Source organism: Lutzomyia longipalpis, chromosome 1, assembly GCF_024334085.1.
Source record: "Lutzomyia longipalpis isolate SR_M1_2022 chromosome 1, ASM2433408v1".
Taxonomy (NCBI): domain Eukaryota; kingdom Metazoa; phylum Arthropoda; class Insecta; order Diptera; family Psychodidae; genus Lutzomyia; species Lutzomyia longipalpis.
This window is the reverse complement of record NC_074707.1, coordinates 15,508,221-15,528,052: the sequence shown is the minus strand read 5'-3', so window position 1 is coordinate 15,528,052 and position 19,832 is coordinate 15,508,221. Positions and strand designations below refer to the sequence as shown.

Genomic DNA, 19,832 nt, shown 5'->3' with positions numbered 1-19,832 from the left:
TGTTTGACGAAGAGATTTCTCCATCATCTTGTGTGTGTGTGCCCACAAGGAGGCATTGTTTGACAAAATGAACGATTTTTTGCGATGAAAAGACGATAAACTTTGACAGGGTCAATTTGGGGTGGTGGCGCGAAAGTTGCGGGGGTGGTTGTTCCTTTCAAATTGCACAATACTTGAAAGGTATATAGGTGACTTTTCTTTGGGTGGAAGTGGGGGAGATGGCATAGGGTACTAAAATGTGAGCCAACTATGTCGGTTTGTCGGGATGGAGGGTGGGAAATGAGGGAATAAAAGACTGCCATGTAATAAAGCTGAGGGTGGCAGAAAAAAAGGAGATGAAGGAAAATATTGGTCGACTGTTGATTGTTGTTTGTATTCTTTGCTTTTTCCTCACAAAATTTCTTCATTGTGCTCTACACTTCTCCAGTTCACCCAAAACTGTGAGTGAATTATATCTTGGCCTATTTGCTGAACGGTGCCGGGGTCTTCCCTCGGAGCTATTCCGCCCACGAGACTTCCCTTGATGATTAGGGAATGGTTAGGAGGAGGGTGTGGGAAAGGGAAAAGCGAGGGCTTCTTGAATGTGGGCATTGATTCTCCAACATTGAGGCATTCCCATCAGGAAAACATTGTTGATGTGGTTATTTCAATATTGATTGAGAATTTCAATTGAATATGGATGAATTCATATGATAATTTACAAAATGGTTTTGATAATTTATTTTTTCCGTTACGCCACACTGATATATTACCGATAATCAACAGAAGAAATCGCATATGGAAATATGCTGAATAATATAGGAAGACATTTTCCTGTTAAGATTTTTTTTTTTTTTTCGAGAAAGAGTTGGTGCGGGGTTTATGAAGAAGAGGAAAAAGTGGAGAAAATATCAACAAAACTTTAGGGAAAATAAATGGCAGTACCTTACTTTCACATATTATATCCTTTTGTGGGTACACGGTGAAGATAATCAATATCGCAGAAAAGGGTTTATATGCGGAAGGAAAGGAGAAAAATGGCATAAACAAAAGAAATATAGCTGAAATAAACGAAGAGAAAAGAAGTAGGTAGACTCTCTCTCTCTATTTTATATCGCACACTATATATTTCCTAATGTGCTAATATATTTTAACCATACTCATCCATTCCTTTCATACGCATTATAAATTATTTACAGCGCGGAAGAAGTCAATGATTAAATATTGAAGAATTTAACTTAATTTAAAATTCAACTCTCCGCCAATAAGCAAATGAATATGAATTGGAATACCTAAAAGCTCCCCTCTACTCCCTTTTTATCCCGCACACTGGGCTTGCGGAGCTTCCGATGAGCTTTAGCGTTCAGCAGAGTTAACTTTATACATATAACTCAAACTGTTCACAGAGTGTTTGTTTTTTCATACACTTGTCTATGTACTTATAAACGAAAATGAATTTTGAATTTTTCATGAACATCCTTCATTTTAAGCGCAAAACTTTTTTTTATTACATATATACACACAGCATATACTAATGCTTATTTTCCTTTTTAAATCTGGAATTTCAATCTCGCTCCTATATATTTTATCGCATCATGTAGTTTTTTTTTCCTTAAAACTATTTTATGAAAATGCTTTTTACAGTTTCTTTTGAAAAGACCAGAAAAACTTCTGAAGAAAATCAGGAAAATATTGCATTAAAAATATAAACATATATTTTGTTTTGATGTAGAGCTTTTTATGCTACTTATGTTATCTGTTTTACTATATATCAAAATATATGTACATAATTGCTATACATAAGTACATACATGATACTTATAGAAGAAGTAGGTCATTATATATATTTTTTTTAAATAAAAAGAATTAAAACGTTATAGGTACCATAAAAGAAAACGTTTTAATGCTATAAAGAACGGATTGAAAATGTAGTAAAAAAAATAATAAATTGAAAAAAGGAAATAAATTACTTTTCTACGTTGCAATATAATCAATATCCCGGGTGCCACCCGTTGCGTTCATATTGGCTCGAAAGCTCCGCAAGTAATATTATTGTTTCCCAGTATTGTTTCTAATCCGGATTTACACTTTACACATAACTATGTAGGAACTATGTGAGCACGCAACGATACTTTATATACATACATATGAATGATTTCCATTGAAATAACGTCACAATTATGAAAATAAAAATATACAAAATAAAACATTTATGAAAAATGAAATGGAGAGATTTTTTGAAAACCATGCAAGGGGGAGGTTTGGAGCATATAGACTATATTGTATGTATGGTGATTTATATTCCCTTCTTTTTTCTCTCACCCCTTAAAGATAAGCCAATCTGTCGTCCGGACCAGAAGCGAATTTATGGTGTGGCACGAAACGAACCGGCCGAGATACTGTGCGAAGTGGACGCATATCCAGCTCCAGAAACATTTAAATGGTCCTTCAACAACACAGCAGAAACATTCGATATGCCCCAAAGTGGATACAGGGTCCACTCTGCCCAGGCATCCACATTAACGTACACACCTGTGAAGGTAAATTTACATCTTCTCATCCACCCTCCCCGCATATCCTGACCTATTATTTCCCTGTGCCTCGCACATTCTTCTATACAAACACAAAATGGGGAGCACACAGTCCACCGCTCATGAGATTATTGATCTAAATGCTCGCTACTGGGATCGGACAATTGATATATTAGGGAAGCTTTAAACCTGTAAAATACAAAGGGGGAAACCAAAGGGCTATACCTGCGCTATTAAGGGGTGCAAAAGTAAAAGAGCAACGTAGATTTTCTATCTTTATAAATGCTTAACTGGGCTGCATATCAACACGGATTACGATAAATCTAGGTTATTTATATGCAATATATGTATGTATATATGAAATATGTACATAGTATATATATTAACTTTATAACATTATAAAACTAGGGAATTAACAGATTTGAGTAAGATGAAGTAAGCGTACACGATAAGGCGTATTAATTGTAAGAAGTAAGATGAAATAATGAAGGAGTAAAAGCGAGTAAGCATAAGCAGAATTCACATAAGATTGTAAAATGCGTAAAGTAAAACTATCAACGAATTTTCAGTTGCGTAAGAACATAACTATGATTTTAACAAAATAGTCTTACTTATTGCGTAACGGATATAAGTTAGTTGAGTAAACTCAGCAGGAAAGCACACATGTACTAGAACCTTGAATATTGACATAAGTGTTTCTTGGGGCGTAACAAAAGAAGAATCTAACCTCATTGGGATTCGTAGACTCAAAAGCAAATGGCGGCCCATTTTTTTTTAAATGGCGTCTTTTTTAACCTAAAAAAAAGGTTTTAAGTACGTTATTCTAAGGACGACTGTCCAGAGTTAAAAGAAACTGAAAAAAGCTAATCTAAATTTGAATTCATAACAAGATATGGTGACATATGTATATTACCTATTAAAATCAACTCCCGCGTGTAGTTAATAAATTTTGATATTATGCCTCCTAGTTTTTGTGCCAGTATCATCAAAAATTGCTGCTCATACTGTTTTATTTTAAAATCAATCACCTAGTTCTCTGCTCTTGAAGTTATGATAACACATATAATAGGAAAAAAACACGGCTATGAAAAACTAATTACAATTTTTCCACGAAATTGCGCTTTCGAAAATATTTGACTTTGCGCGTGCTTATTTGCAAAATAATGCTACAGACACCACTGCATCAAAATTGAGATTTTAATTACTTGCCTGTGGTTTTCTCATGTATACTAATTTTTTTACTCTTTTAATGCATTTAGTGTATAATAATAATGAGGCAATTATGGAATATTGTTAATTTTACGTTAAAACTAATGAAGTTTGAGGTTATGTTTTAAACATAAAGTAAATACGGTGCCAAATTGAAGTTTTTCGTGTACAAATTCTTACTAAAGAGAAGTTTAACATAAAAGATATGCGTGTGAGCGTAAGAAATTGTTTTTTTAATGCTTTTTCGACAAAAAGAGACAATAAAATGAAACTTTAATTTACGTTTTCACACCATAACAAGATTAATTTATTAAAATAATCGAAAGAATGAATAAAAAATAATAAATTATCTTCTTACATTTACCATTTATTATTTACGTTTTTAAAGTAAGTTCCCTTTTAAATATATAGTGACACTTGTAAGTTTTTAAATCAGTTCCAATTGAACATTTTTTTTACTAAAAAATATAGGTAGGTATAGATTATATATCTTTCATCGAATGTTAATTCAACCACTATATTTCATCTCAATTCGTGAATTATTTGTCCTTACATTTAATATTCCTAGGATCTCATTAAACCTTCTAATTTTAAGTAATTGTAACCTGTTTTAAAAACTTTTTTAGTATTTTTTTACTAAAAAGTTCAAAAAGCATTTTTTTTACAAGAAAATAATTCTGTTAGGTACAGAATAAATCTTAAATATATTAATAAGCTCATTATAGTATTATCCATTGATAGTTTTACTCACAACACCCCGTTTTTCAAAATTAGTAGTGTTGCTCTTCATTATATGGGCACAGGGGTTGTCGAAAATATTCATTAACAGCCAGTAACCTAATTCCGTATAGCCATAATTGAAACTCATTCAAAGTTTATGAAGACCACACGTAACCACGACTGAGCCTGGAAAGTTCCATGGCAAACGTTTGTCAATCCACTGGACCGTGATTAAAAATCCTGTCGGGAGGGAAGTTGGGGACAAATTACGGTGTATGTAAATTATGCACAAGTCTCTCTTCCAACCATGAGCTGATTCACTCTGTGAATCCTCCAGTTCATGTTGTAGTGGTTAGGGAGGGGGGGGGACTATGTGTGGTAGGTCCTGGTTTGAAAGTATATTCCTTAGAGACGTGCTGAGGGAGATCAATATGATTTTATTAAAATGTACATATATATGTATGTATGTATTTAAATTATTCCGACTCCACATTCTCCGTGTTGAGATGTTGCACAGTGGGCGTCTTGTCTGTGTGACCAAATGTGTCAAGGCGCCAATGATATCTCAACGGTGTCCTCGGGTGTTGGCAAAAGTTACTTTCCCATCCCAGTAGAATGAAGGATATTCCCAGAGTCAGATGCAGCACCTCCATCTTGCCTATACTATATGTAGGTATAGAAAGTTTGTGCTGAGGGTGTGTATAAGGGAAATAGCTCAAGAGTCTGCTGGTACATGGGTATTACGGGGTGGGATGGGAGTGTATGTGCTATGGGGGAAATATAGATATGTGGGGTGTATGAGCAGGAGTGGCTAAGAGTTTCGCTTTCGGGCTCCTAAATATCGCTTCCAACAATCCATTGGGAGCGAAATGGCTGGACTGTATGTGCACAAAGTAGCGATGTCTCAAGCAGAGTCCTCATGCATATTTAACGTTATCAATTTATGGGACCAGGCGGGCACAAGTGGAATGAAAATTTCTCTCTCAACTGAGGTGAAATTATATAAAATTTATTGCGCTACGGCAAATTTTTATTTTATCTCATTCTATTTTAATTTTTCACTTTTTTCCCGCCACTTGGCTGTGCCATACTTTAATTGCTCTTGCCATCCTTACCTTTCGACGACTTCGCGTTAGCCATTGAAAATTGAAAAGCACACAATAAATCGTTGAAAATGAAGATTTCTCCCAATTCGGGAATTTTTTTCGACTGCCAATGGCTCTTCTAAAATTAAAGTCAATCATAACGCGTCCAGTTATAAGAGTTGGTGTCCCACAACGTATAGAAGTTTGTTTATGCGATGTAATACTATTTGTGAGCAGAATTAGTAGGCAAAGTTGATTTTTTTGTGAAATTCAGCAATTTGATGCATAAAAATGGTCATATCTCTAGTTCTATAACACCTACAGAAATTTCGTGACTAGTTTTGGAAAGGTCCTGAAATAAGCTATAATATGATATATATCTCAGTGATTTTCAAGGTCACCCGTAGAACACAAAATGGCGGATTTTTGTTTCACAAAAAGAGTTTTTCGCACTTTTCGTCCTGAAGAAATGGTTCTAGAGGTTTCTGATGTTTTAGAAACTTGTAGATAATTGCGAAACCTTTAATTTGATACCAAGTTGAGTCAAATCGGGCAAGCGGTTCAAAAGATATGGTGCTTAGAACTTTTCAAATGCAAGAATTTTTCAAATATCCATATCTTCTAAACGGCGACATAGATTTTCTTCATTTTCGGACTGGTGAAAGATATTGAGTCAGGCCACAACATATCAAAATTTAAAGAAAATCGATGATGGGGATTCGGAGATATTGCCCCTTAAAATTAGGCAATTTTTGTTTTTGATTTTAGCGCCTCTTGCGGATGTTTTTGGAACTTGGAATGTTCTAGACAGTTGTAGGGCTTCCCAATACCTTTCATTTGACACCAAGATGGTTAAAATCGATCAAGCCGTTCTCAAGTTATATCGAAAAAACACTTTTTGCTTTAGACCGCCATATTTGCTAAACGGCTTGACCGATTGTCAAGTATGAATTGTTGATGAAAACGTCTCACTGAGCCCTATAACATACTAAAATTTCAGACCTCTAGCTATAAGGGAACTGATTGACGGTGTTTCAAAATGGCGGACGGCGGCCATCTTGGATTTTAAAAATGCGAAAAAATGAAATTTTACACCCACATTTCTATAGAAAACTTCAAACCGGAAGTCTCTATCTGTTACCGTTCTTGAGCTATAAGGCAAAATGTGGAGTCCGGGCCGGCAGGCCGGCCGGCAGGCCGGCCGGATCAAAATTTTTCCACCACCATTTTCAGAATGTGGGTTGTCTAAAACGTGCTCATACTAAGTTTGAGCCCGATCTGAGGTGGTCGGTTTTTCCGACGATTACAATACTTGGTGTTGGCCACGAAGTGGAACACCAACTAATATGAACAGAGATATCGAATTGGGAAGGAGGGGAAAAAATTGAGAAATGAAATTCGCGATTTCGATAAGCTCAACTCTGTGACGAAAACACATTTTTCATATCGGGGGAATTGCACAGGAAGACGAATATGACAGATATCAGGAGATAGAGACAAAAGTGAAAATTATATTTCAATTTTTTTAATGTTTCCCGGAAAAATTCATAAAAATTGGGTGCTGTCATTTTCAGACAATATAAAATAGAGGATTGTTTATTTTTTAAATTTCTCCAAAAAGCTTAGTCAATTTTGATTAATTCACTAAAGTGGAAATACGGGAAATACATATAATTTATACTATATTATGTATATATGTATGTACAGTACATATATAATCAGTATTCAATCGAATGGCTTTTGTATATTAAATTTCTTTTTCAAACATTTTTTAAATGATTATTTATGTTTTTTTTTACTCTACGTAGCTAAGAAGTAGGTACTTGCTGCACAACTGTCCTTAATACCTAATCTTCGATTCCTTTCATCATTTTATCTTAGAAAAATATTTTTTTATATAAGAAGAAATTCCTAATTAAATGTTTAAGTTTAATATGAATATAAAATTATTATAAACATTCTCAGAGCTTTTAAAAAGCTTCAACCTTATTTGCATAGTGCTGATGTTAGACAATACTTCATTGTTAATTCTTGAAAAGAAGATTCTAACTGTAGGTATGTAGCTTTTCCATCCCTGCTTCTCTTTCGTCACAGATTTACTGTGTAACACACAATGATGGCTACAGCAGCTGTTAACGAACCACCCCCCACTGTGAGGGCAACCCTAAATTAGATCTAATTATATTACCCCTTAAAATATTTTCGTATTTAAGCTAAGAATAGAATGTAATCCACGTATGAGGTGAAGAACCTTAAAAAGGCTTTCAAAGTTTCTTTTTTTAGCACTCAAAAGATTAAATTTTTACCTCAACCCATTGGCTTATGTATAGCAGCAAAATTCGCTGCTTTTCCTGCATAAACTGCGGGTGCTTTCTTCTCACTTTTCAGTGAAACAACACAGCAAAAGTGACAGTATCCATTTTATCCATGAGACGTTTTCTGAAATCAACTTTTCACCGCCCCGTTCTATGCTTTCCCGAGTCACCCCCGTATCAACCTGATGCTATCTATTTAACTATCGTCAACGCCCCCCGGTTGACCTGGTGTGCTGTGAAAAGGCATACGGAAAGTCCATTTTCAGTCATCAAGATATGTAAGTGGATAAATTCGTTATGGCGCTCGGGTAGCACTGTTGGTCCCCATGTGCTGGCCACATTGCTCAAAATCACATCACAGACCAAATTCAACGTGATGGGTTGTATTGAGATTGTTTTTAGTATTATTAACCTACATTGGGAGCTAGAAATTGAAAACACTTTAAATGAAAACAAGGTGAAATGTATTCAGTTTTATTTAATTTGAACCGATTATTTTGACTATTTTTATGAATCAAAGCATAATTTGTTGTATAAGACTAGCTTTTAGATAATGCTATTGAAATATAATTAACGTGTTAATATGTTTTGAGGGATTGATTAGCTTCTAAATCATTTTAAGTACCTATCTAAATACAACTTTTTACTATATTTTTTTTATAACATATTTGTAAAATTGTTTTGAAATTTTAGTTTTAATTTATGTGTACGGAACAATCATCATATTTTCCATGAAAAAAAACTTTTTTCATATTATGTAATTTCTTTAAATCCCATTTAAGACACAAAGTAAGATAAAAGATAAAAAAATCAAGAACAAAGAAAAGTGCAATGATTGTTGGAAAATTCTGAAGAGCTCTTTGCTAAATTGTTCATTTAATGCAAAACATAAAACGTTATGTTGAGTATGCACTGAACAGAATACTTTAGTCGTGCAATCCAGGATAGAAAAATTTCACCAAAGCTAATTATCGTCAAAGGGAATTTTTTGTGAATTAATTTATTACTTCACTCAGATTTTTTTAATAGGGGAACATAGAGTAATTTGATCTTCTTTACACATTTAAGACTCAGAGGTGTACTCAGTTAATGCAAGAAGGTATTTTTCTGTTGCATTCGCATTTGTAGAGTTTAACAATTTATTCGATTCCAACGATTTATGTTTCTTTTCTAACGTTAACCTGTTTCAACGCTTGACGTTTTCAGATTTAATTAAAGCACCAAACAATCCCCGTTCCAAAATGAGTTAATTTGCTTAAATTATATAATTAACACCCATCTCCCTAAGAGAAAATATATATAAACTAATCTCGTGCATAAAAAAAATTAAATTAAACTTGGCACCAAACTCTCCCTGAATTATCTTAACCTCATTGAAGAAAACTTAAAATGCAAAATAAGCATAGCTCGACAGGTGAAAGATGGTGAAGTTGAGTTAAGAATGATGCAAAAGGGAGGGGATGACGCGCGGTAAGAATTGAAAAATGAGCAACTACAGGGAGCTGCAATATCATCATCTTCCCTTTTGCACTTTATTTACGTGAGCGCCAAACGAAGACTTGGCACAAGGGATGTCGTAGGGATGATAAAATGCGGAAAATCTCCCCCGGATGGGGGAGGAAGAAAAAAATCAATTTGCCCACAGAAAGGACTCTTGGCGGGTACATAAAGGAAGACACCAACGATGACAGGCAATGATGAGAAAATGAATTTATCTCGTGGTTGCATTGGAAAAATATCCAATGGAAAACTTTTTCAATATACATATACTTTAATATATAACACACAATTTTTCGCCTCTACAACGCACAATAGAGATTCTACTTTTGTATAGTTTCCACGTTTTTTACCCTCCCCCCTCCTCCTGTGAAGTTCTATCTGTTGCTAAAAGTTCAAGCAGACTCCAATGAACTTTCACTTGCTTAAATGTAGGTAATTTTTTTCTCGGGAAATTTATTATTATTCAATTTTTATTCTGATAATTCTATTTAGAAAAAAAAACTGATTCAGTTAAAACAAATCCATTGAAATGTTCTTTCAAATCCCATTATTGTCGTGCAATATGAAGCTTTTTCATGGGAAAATTGTATTATGTACCTATGTATGTAAAGTGAGAACTAAGAAAATCTGTGTTTTTTAAACATACACAAATTGAAATTGATCGGATGTTGCGTTCTATAAACAACAAAAGCCCGAATCTACACGCGCAATATCCGCTAAGCAATGGTATATAATGAAATTTGATCTGCATCTGATGGGCTTGGAGGTGCGAGGTGCGGAGGAGTAGCAGTAGCAGCAGCAAAAAAAAATGGTCCTATAGCGAAAATTCACACGAAAGTGCGGGAAAAGCGTTGTGTACTCTCACGGTAGTGAGGTGGCGCGGTGCAAAAAAAAACGAGGGAAATTCAAGGAATAAAAGGGGTATATCGAGTGTGGGGTGTGATGTAGGAGGAACTGTATGCCCCCGCAGGTTCATTCATACATGAAATTGTGGTGTTGGGAGTCTGTGAGTTTTCGGGGAGTGTTGTGGGGATGCTGGCGGCCTGGAACGAGGACGAGGGAGGGAGTGGATAGATGACAATGTGGTGTAGGTTGTACTTTTGTGAAAAGCTACCCAGCAACAATACCGTCGAAAAAGTGCTTTTTTCCTTTCTATATATTGGGGAACTCTCTTTGCCATCCGCATGGTGGTGTGGAGGAGCGAGCTTGCTAGGAGTAAGGGTAGTATGTGCGGGAGCAGCTGAAGAGTGAGCAAAAAGGAAAATGTATACGGAACACAAAAGCGGGTCGAGTATGTTAACTGAATTAGGTTTTTTTTTTACTCCCGCTTTATACCTTCCCTCATCCACCCTGTCGGCTTTCTACCCTCCCTATGAGGTTTTTTTTGCAAATGGAATTTAATTCTATACACATTTTCATATGTGATAGCATTTTTTTTTGTCCGCTACCGTGCTAACATTCACTCAAAACTTCCTGTTTACTTTCATGTCTTTTCCCCGTTCAACACAATTTTCACATTGTGCACCGTACAACAACAATTAAATACATAAAAAACTCAACAGGAAATGGATTTTGGCACAATTATGTGCTGGGCAGATAATGTTGTTGGGCAGCAGAAGGAGCCCTGTGTATTCCATCTGATAGCAGCAGGAAAGCCAGATATACCCTACAATTGCACGCTGATCAACCAGACGTCGGATTCGTTGGAAGTCGATTGTGCAGAAGGTGAGTCGTTGCTTTTTTGCTTATATATAGTTCTTTTAATCCAGGTTAAACGAATTTTCGATAAAAGCTCTACCATCTTCTACTTGCGATTAAGCTTTGAATGAAATTTAAATTTGCTTTTAAATTCTAAGAAGACAATTTAATTATCTTTTTGATTGTCTTCAATAAATCTTATAAAACATAAAACTTTTAAACAGAACGGAAAGGAATTTATTCATTTCTCAGCTATAATGACGATATTAAATGATACACACGACTTTTTCGATTTAAGACTTCGCTATTGGAATTGGACAAGTTATTATGTTATCTAGTAAAGCTGTCAGTTAGAAAATATTTGATATTTTCATTATTAGCTTTTATTCTGTACTACTTTTCGGTGGAAATAAAAAGCTTTACTATTCGGTTTGCTGTTGTTAGCCATCGGGCATGACACAGAGGGCCTGACCTCTTCTTAGCTAATTTTCTGCTAAATATCCTTGAGAAGATGGCGTTTGCCATATCTAGCATGTAAGATTGATCTGTGCTTAGGGTAACACCGTCTAAACCTGGAATTTTTAATATCCGGAGATTGGTTTGTACTCTACGTCATTAGTTAGTCCGGTTGGCTCCTCCAGGATTTCTACATCACTTGTCAAAATGTAAGAAACGGAAGCTCATTTACATGCAGCAAACAAATAAGCCATTGAAGAGGTTTTCCCAGCAGACGCTCAATTTGGCTTAATTGCTTAATTTTTCGGCCCTGTGTACACTACAGATCCATAGTATCCTAGAACTTATAGAAATCCCTAATCTGACCATTCCTACAGGGTCTTGAAAATTGCTACTCATTTAAATTGTTCCAATACGTTTTGTGAGACAGCACGGTAAGGAAATTTCTTTTAGACATTTTCTTGCACGATTATGGAAATTGAGATAATTTAAAATATAAATTTTTAAATTAACTGCTAGTGAGTCTAAGAATTTACTCTGTATTACACAATTTGTAATACAGTCAGATATTGGTTAGCCGCACATCGGATGTACTTCTTATGCTCATTAATCTTAATGGGAAAGAAGAGTACATTCGACGTGATGCTAACCAATATCTGACTGTCTTGACTTTTGTGTAGAAAAATCTACTAAACGATTAAAAATAGAGAATACAATGGCCATATTTCTAAAGATAATGATAATTTCTGAAAAAAGCCCATTTTCTATTGCTCCAAAATTTAATTTTTAAGTGAAAGTTTTGCGTTTATTTTCGTATTTTTATTTATTTTTGTAAATCTCGTCCCACACTTTAACAAAGCCTCAAAATGAATAAACTCCTTTACCCGCAATTGTAAATAAAATCAAATAGACAAAGTATAAACCCGCAGTACTTGAATTTACAGAATCAATCTAAAATTTTATTCTGCAAAAGTTCAAATGAATTACATGGAAGATAAATTTTACGATGAATTTTACTTTCATCTACGTCCATCCATCTGACCATCTATCTCCACTGTTTTATACTTTATGTATATAGCAAAAAGCTCTTCGTGTAAAACACTGCGGGGTAAAAGTTGTAAACGATACCAACGACACCACTAGATTCTAACCATTTTCTCTCTGCCTGCATTCAGTCACAAACAGCGTTCGGCAACTTTTCCCTTTTTCGGAAAATTTGCAAATATGGATGAAACCGTGTGAAAATACAGAGAGAAGTATACTTTTGTATAAAAGAGAACGCTTTTTTGTGATACAGCAAAATACACTGTGTCCCCCTTTCTATGTGCTCTTTCGCCAAAATCTCAATTTAAGTGCAATTTGTGTTAAAGTCCAATGTGCTATGTATAGTTATATGCTTCAAAAAGTTTTCTCGCCATGCAAAAGTTAATCAACATCGGGAGACGATGGGAATTTCCCATAGAGGTTTCTATCACATGTTAGGATTTTCTTCGCCGCAACTCTTTTTGCACACATATCGTCCCCGGGGACCTTATCGATTGGGTTAAAGGAGAAATTTTACTCTTACGGTTCAGACTATGCTTTAACGATGTTGTGCTTAAAGTCTCCTTCATTTTGCGCAACTATAATTCATTGGAATTAAGAAGACAAGGACGCTCCATGTTAATTGCATTTTTTAGTATTTTACGAGATACTAGGGAACTATTTTGCATACATAAGTAGGTTAAGAATGACCGAGGAGCTTTTACCACGCTCAGATAGAAGAAAATTAATTTTCTTCAAGTATATTGATTTATAGGAATTCTTTTCTATTGTAAAGGGTTTACTTTAGCACTATTAAATACTTAATCAAAGAAATAGTAGAATTTGGCAACTTTTTTTTTTAATTAGAAGGATTGATGTATTTATTTTAAATGCCAAATTGTAAAGCTCACAAAAAGCTCCTTTCATTAAACTTTCAAGCAAGAAATATTCCATAAAAATTATGAGTTTAGAATAAAAAAGTAATCCCTGGTTATCCTTAAAGCTGCAAACATATAGTATTTTTAATATATTTTGATTAAATAAAAGATACATAAAAATAGAACCTTATGGCCGTTTTTTACCAATAAAATAAACCAGAAACTTTCCTGGAAAATTAATCTTAAATTGGATAAAATTTATTTATTTAATAATTACATTAGCTTTTTCCTCACATAATTTCCATAATTTAATTAGTCAATGCGAAAGGATTAACAGATATATACAAAAGATAAACTCCTCCGAGACTTAACTTGTGAAAATATTTTCCGAGAGACATGAAAAAAGGAGAATTAAAAAAAATATTTAATTAGATTTAACACTCCAATTGCCTTCAAGACTTTTTCCTATTGATTCTTAAAGGGGTTGTGTGTTCTCAAGCTCAAAGTGACCGCAGAAAGGCAAAAGACGGTTATTAGAGGGATAAAAAACGACGGTACTGAAGGTCCTCGCATAAAACATATTCCATTCCCTCGCAGCGCTGAGTTGAATGTAAAATTTTCGGTTAATGCAAGAAAATGTTTGACCTTTTAATTAATGTTCCGCCACACTTTAAATTTAGCATGGAGCTAATTTTTGTTCAAGCGGAGTTATTCAAAGTTTCAATTAGGGCGATAAAAGGTGTGCAGAGTGACTGAAAATGGGGGTCAGAGTGTTTTCTCAGCACCGTGCCAGGAGCTTTTGCTCAACTCGACATTTTGTGAATCACAAGACGGTGTGGTTCTGGTTGGTCTATCTCATCTACTTTTGCTGTATTTGATGGTAGAGCTCACCCCCTTGCCCCTTTCCCATCCAGCCCTTGTAGCATCTTTTTGCCCATTTTGCGAGATGCTCGTCGAAGCTGGAGCAATATGTTTGCTTTGGCATCTTTCTGCTGATGCTCTCACTAAACAAACAACATTAATGTTTATCTTTCTGCAAAAAGGGTTCGATGGTGGACAACGGCAGTGGTTCATCATGGAGATATTTGATGAGGAAACCGGACTACTGCAAGCAAATGTGTCTTCCAAGTTACCTCTTTTCGCAGTCGGTGGTCTAGACGCTGGACGTCTCCTCAGGATATTAATTTATGCTGCCAATGTGAAAGGTCGCAGTGATTCAGTGACCGTTCAGGCGTTCACACTGAAGGCGGCAGAAAAACAAACGGGGCGGGATGGTAAGTTTCACTGTGAATCCTGCAACTGTGTGACACCCACTCATTAGCCTCTTATGTGAAAGCCACATCATTCATTTGCATCATCCTCGCCCTAGGCCAAGGGAGGTCTCATAAATAACTGCGTCATTCTCCCCGCATATATAGCCCACACACAGAGTGCTCCCAGGGATATTTTCCACGTCAATTGGGCTCCTGTGTAAAGCCTTATTATGGTGAAATATTAAAAGTAATGAAGATGAAAAGCAAAATTTATCAACAATACCTCTGGTATATAATATTTATCAGGAAAAGGTCACGTTGAAACTGGGTAAATAAGTATGATACAATGACATTTTCGATAGAGGAAACCCACGGATTTTCCTTTATAAAATGCGAGCTTTTAAATATTCTCTATGTGATTAAAATGTTCTATTTCGATTCCTTTTTCTGCAAAAGCGTTGGATTATAATTAATTCTATTTCTGTGATTGATTTAAAAGGCTTTGATGGGGATTTTAAGGACCTTAACCCTTTAAGGTGACCCATAGACTCAATTTTAAAAATGTTTCATTTTGTTTAGTTATTTTTTAAACATTGAGTCCAAATTAATACAAGAGTATGTCTTTTCAATGCCTGATCATTTTATGACCACATAAGGACGTCCCCAAGGACTCACAGGATCAGGATGGACAAAAAAACCGAAAATTTTCAGTTGGGATTTTTTATTAAAAATGTCTTATTTGAGCTCAAAGGAACCCCGAAAAATTATTTTTAGTTCATTCAGCACGCTAGATTAGTCGCGGACCTTAAAGGGTTAATATACCTATAAATTTTGAAATTTTCATTCGCTAAAATAATTTGCTTAAAAATAAACTTTTTACAATTTTTTTCCCTTTAGTTTTTAACTCGAAAATTATTTCTTTTCACATCCAAAGAAATACCTAAATTGCCTAAAGCTTTAGACACCAAAACACCTGGCCCTGGACTACTCTACCTCATGAATGAGGTGTAACACCTTTAATAAATCCCGTAAAAAAGTAATAAAATACATAAAACTACTCTAGGTCAGAAACCACGTCCTCGAAATAATTAAAATTATCGACCGAAGCGACTTTAAGAAGTGAAAAGAAAAACTAATGAAAGCCGTGTAATTCCAAATTGCTCTATTATAATTTTTTTTACTCTTACATAATGGAAAAGTGGCTTGATGGTTAAAGACGAACGCTCGGCAATGGTTCAAGATTTTCTCGGAAATCCGTAAACATTGCCACTAAACTGACCAAATTGCATAGCATTTGAGGCAGCTGCCAAGTAATATTCCCTCTGGTATGCTTTTTAAATGCAATTTCACCCCTCTTTTGCACATATTATTTTTTTTCTTACCGGAGGTAGCCCACGTGGTTGGACAAGAGAATGGTGGGGAAAGAATAAAAGTTCACCCGGCATGACAATAAAGTTACAATTTACGACTGCAATCGTCAGGTAACCAAGGGACATAACAGTCGTAAATAAGAAAAGCTGATGAGACCTCGATGTTATACGTATCTATATGAGATTTTCTTGGTTTGGTATCTTACACAGTCAAAGGGAGAGGAAGAGAGAAAGGAGAGAGACTAAAGGGTGTAGTATGTGTATGAGATTCCATCCCTATGGCTAAGAAGTCGGGAGCTGAGGAAGTAGTAAAAGCACGTCTATGAAAGTTATATCATGACGGTCAAAATTTACGGACTCCATTGAGGGTGAGACTTTCACCATTCTGCGAAAAGGAAGACGTAGAAAAGTACTTACTATTTAATGGCTTTCTTTTTCCTTTTAAATGGAAAGCTTGTCTAAAACCATCTTCTACTGCCACTCACGAAATGGTTTGTATGTGAGTGATAATCTATGAATTTTGTGCCTTTGGGAAGATTGCAATTTTTAATTGCACAACCCAACCCCTATCGCGGTAAAAATGAGAGCAATATCTATCCAAAATAGATTCACCCCCCAAAGGTATTTTCCACAGCATTTTCCAAGTCTATATAAACATTATAAGGGATGGGAATAAATAATAGAGGAGGAAAACACGTGAGAAATTATTCATTGTTCATCTATCCAATGCCTAATATTAGACTATTAATACCCACAAATGGACTAAAAGGATATCTCAAGTACGTATTTCCTTATCTCCTTTTGCCCGTTTCTTAAAACTATGCAGTTAGTCAGAACTTAAGTAAGGTAAAGGTACCACCTTTCCATTCCAATCTAATTCACAAGCTCAAGGGTGAAAGCTAATGCAGGTATAGCAACCAACCAAGAAAGCACATGAGAGCGTATAGGAAGCTGAAACCATGAAGAAGATAATAGTCTCCCAGCAAGTCACAGACCAATGTGTAATGGCTGATAAAAAATACAGTAACGACGGAAACGAGGAATGAATAAAAATGAACTTCATTCCGGATATAAGCTAAGGTTAAAGCAATGAGAAATGTTGTGTTCTTCAGTGTTCTAAGTATTGAGAGCATCGTCTGCCACGTTTGACCCCAAAGGGAGCATTATATAGGGGGATATTTTAATTATTGCCATGGAATTATGTTGATGTTAGATCAAAGAACATTGTAAAAGTATTTATTCTTACAGAGATTTAATTGCTACCTACATCAATATTTTTATAACGAAAAGTTAATAATTAAAAGAAACTTGATCAAGTGAGCTTTTTATTACATTGAAACTAACATACATTCATACAGTCCCTAAAAGCTCAGGAAATGATTAAAAGTTAAGCAGACTACCTGCCTAAGTAGTTATTTAAACAAAAAACTTTAAAATTAAATTTAGTTGACTTGTATTTATTTCAAGTATGACATAAATAGCAACAAAATGATACTTGGGTGCCTTTATAGAAAAATCCAAATAAGAGCATCCTCAAATACAAAACGAACCCCTTGAAGCTCTTCAGCCTTAACTTTGATCCCCGAATAAATACATCCTTCTCCTCTCTTTTTCCAAAAAGTAATGCCAATGCTAACAATCACCAAGCAATATAATGCGCATTAGAGAAGGACTCTGAGAAAAATCAACATTCTCAGTGCGGGAAAAAGTTTTTCGTTTGACATTCACCATAAATAGCAACTTTGTCAGCCCCCTTCCACTCAAAAGGTGCTTGTCTCCCGCATATAGCATGGCACATAGCGTAGCAGCATTCCTGGTAGCATTAGCAAAAATAGTTAGATCAAAGGGAGGAACGATTTAATGAGTTTTGGTTTATGAATGTTAATGAGGGACTATTTAAAATTCTACCGCAGCATTTTTCTTACGCTTCATTTGTCATGCGTTTAAAACGAATTAATACACCTTATACCACCCATTTACCAATCTTCCCCTATTCCGTGGGATAATACTCCCTCCCTCCGTCACAGTCTATGTGGTTCAGAGGTTCCTTTAAAAGTGTGACCCGCCCCCGGAGGAAATGTGGTAGCATCCTTTTAATTTTACACGTGCGTACCAATTCTTCTATATATTCTCTTCAGCACTCACAAATGGGACTTAGCACTTCATCCGCACAAAAAAAGGAGAGAAAATACCGAAAAAAAACGAGAAAAAGCTCCCGGGGTAGATGGGAGAGCTTTTGATGTAAATTTTTTCGTGTACTTTTTTATTTCACCTCCCGATTCGCTTCTTTTCTTCATCTCCACCATTTGAGAGAGGTAGCAAAGGGACGTAGACACACACAAAAAAAACGTCTCTCACTCCACCCCCACACCAGAAGCTCGGGGGTGGTAGCAATTTTGGGAGAATGGGTAAAAGAAAGAAAGCAAAAAAAAACAGACGGCAAAGGAAAATGCTATGAGAATTGCATGGTGAATGGCTTTTGGAAGTCAAAAAGGTGGACAAAGAGACAAAAATTTTTCCCACACTGTGATTCTTTGTAATCAAGGTTGTGTGTACATTTTATAACCAACTTCCGAAAAAAAGGTCACAATGAGAGTGCGAAGATCTGCTAAAGAGAAAAATAATGGAACTCCCCCCGAAAATGAGGGCGAATGAAGAGAGAAATATTATTTTCTTTAAATTCTTCATGGGCTTTTTTTGCCCCCTTGTCTCTCAGTGATGAAACGAGGAAAAAGAAGGAAATGAGTTTTCGTTCTGGGAAAACTATAAAAAGAACATATTTACCGCACAGGTAAAATTATGTTTTCGTAAAATATATTTATTCTTTGATGTTTGTAAAATCTCTTAGGATGATTTTTATAGAATATTGTTAATGTTAAATTCATAGTTTTTCATGAAAAGAGACGAATTATATCTTGGTTTGATCATAAATGGGTAAAATTCACTACTAAGATCAACTTAGTTCATTTCTTAAGCTAGACATAATTATTTTTAGTTAGACTATAATTTTTTGGGACAGGCATAAGATTTCAAGAACAGAATTTTGAAGTTTTAAGCTTTTGAGTCACCTTGTAAAACTTAAGTTTTAGGCTCAAGAAACTTAGGCCCAGTTTAGAAATTTAGTCCAGCTTAAAAAACTTAATCCTGAGGTTAAAAAATTGAAGCCTGACTTAAAAAACTTAGGCCTAGTGCTAAATATTAAGGCCGAATTTAAAAAACTAAAGCCATACTTAAGTAGTAAATTTTACTAAATGTTTAGTATATTTCTGAACTTATATTGACACAATTTCGGTGTTTAAAAACGTTGATATAAAAAATAGATTGATAGTAATTTACTAAATCCAAGATATTAAAAAGATTAAGAAAATATCCAACGAAATATCACTAAAAATCCCGAAAAAATCCTAATTAGAATTCACATACTTACTATTCTTCTTCAAAACAAACATTTAATTCATAAATTCAATTTCATTTAAATAACCCAAATCTCCTTAAAACAACAGAAAAAAAACAATAGCATTCATTTTTTAACACTATAGCATTCACATTATGAAGAAACGCGTAAAAAATTTAAAACAAAAAAAATTAAACTGAAAATAGCTGAAAGGAAGTGAAAAAGCCAATTAAAAAATCTCACATATTTACATTTAGGAAATAAAATGGAATATTTTCACTTGCATAACTCATTATATAATACCCGCCGTGCATTTGAAGGATAATCCTTTTAATTATTTATTTAATAGACCCATGAAAAAGCGGTATAATTTGCAGGAAAAAAAAATTAATTGAATTTCAATGCTCAAATAACAAATTGT

At 34.8% G+C, this 19,832-nt stretch overlaps 2 protein-coding genes across 2 annotated transcripts in view; one reads left to right on the top strand and one right to left on the bottom strand.

The window, feature by feature from the left end:
• LOC129792167 (alkaline phosphatase-like) overlaps nucleotides 1-19,832 on the bottom strand; it is a 531,254-nt gene that overhangs the window by 321,228 nt on the left and 190,194 nt on the right. The gene's annotated exons all lie outside the window — the stretch shown is intronic.
• LOC129786944 (nephrin-like) overlaps nucleotides 1-19,832 on the top strand; it is a 42,103-nt gene that overhangs the window by 7,222 nt on the left and 15,049 nt on the right. Inside the window, exons 3-5 of the mRNA XM_055822211.1 lie at nucleotides 2,311-2,519; nucleotides 10,902-11,064; nucleotides 14,438-14,668. Of these exons, the coding sequence (XP_055678186.1) occupies nucleotides 2,311-2,519; nucleotides 10,902-11,064; nucleotides 14,438-14,668 (603 nt within the window). The remainder of the gene's footprint in view (nucleotides 1-2,310; nucleotides 2,520-10,901; nucleotides 11,065-14,437; nucleotides 14,669-19,832) is intronic.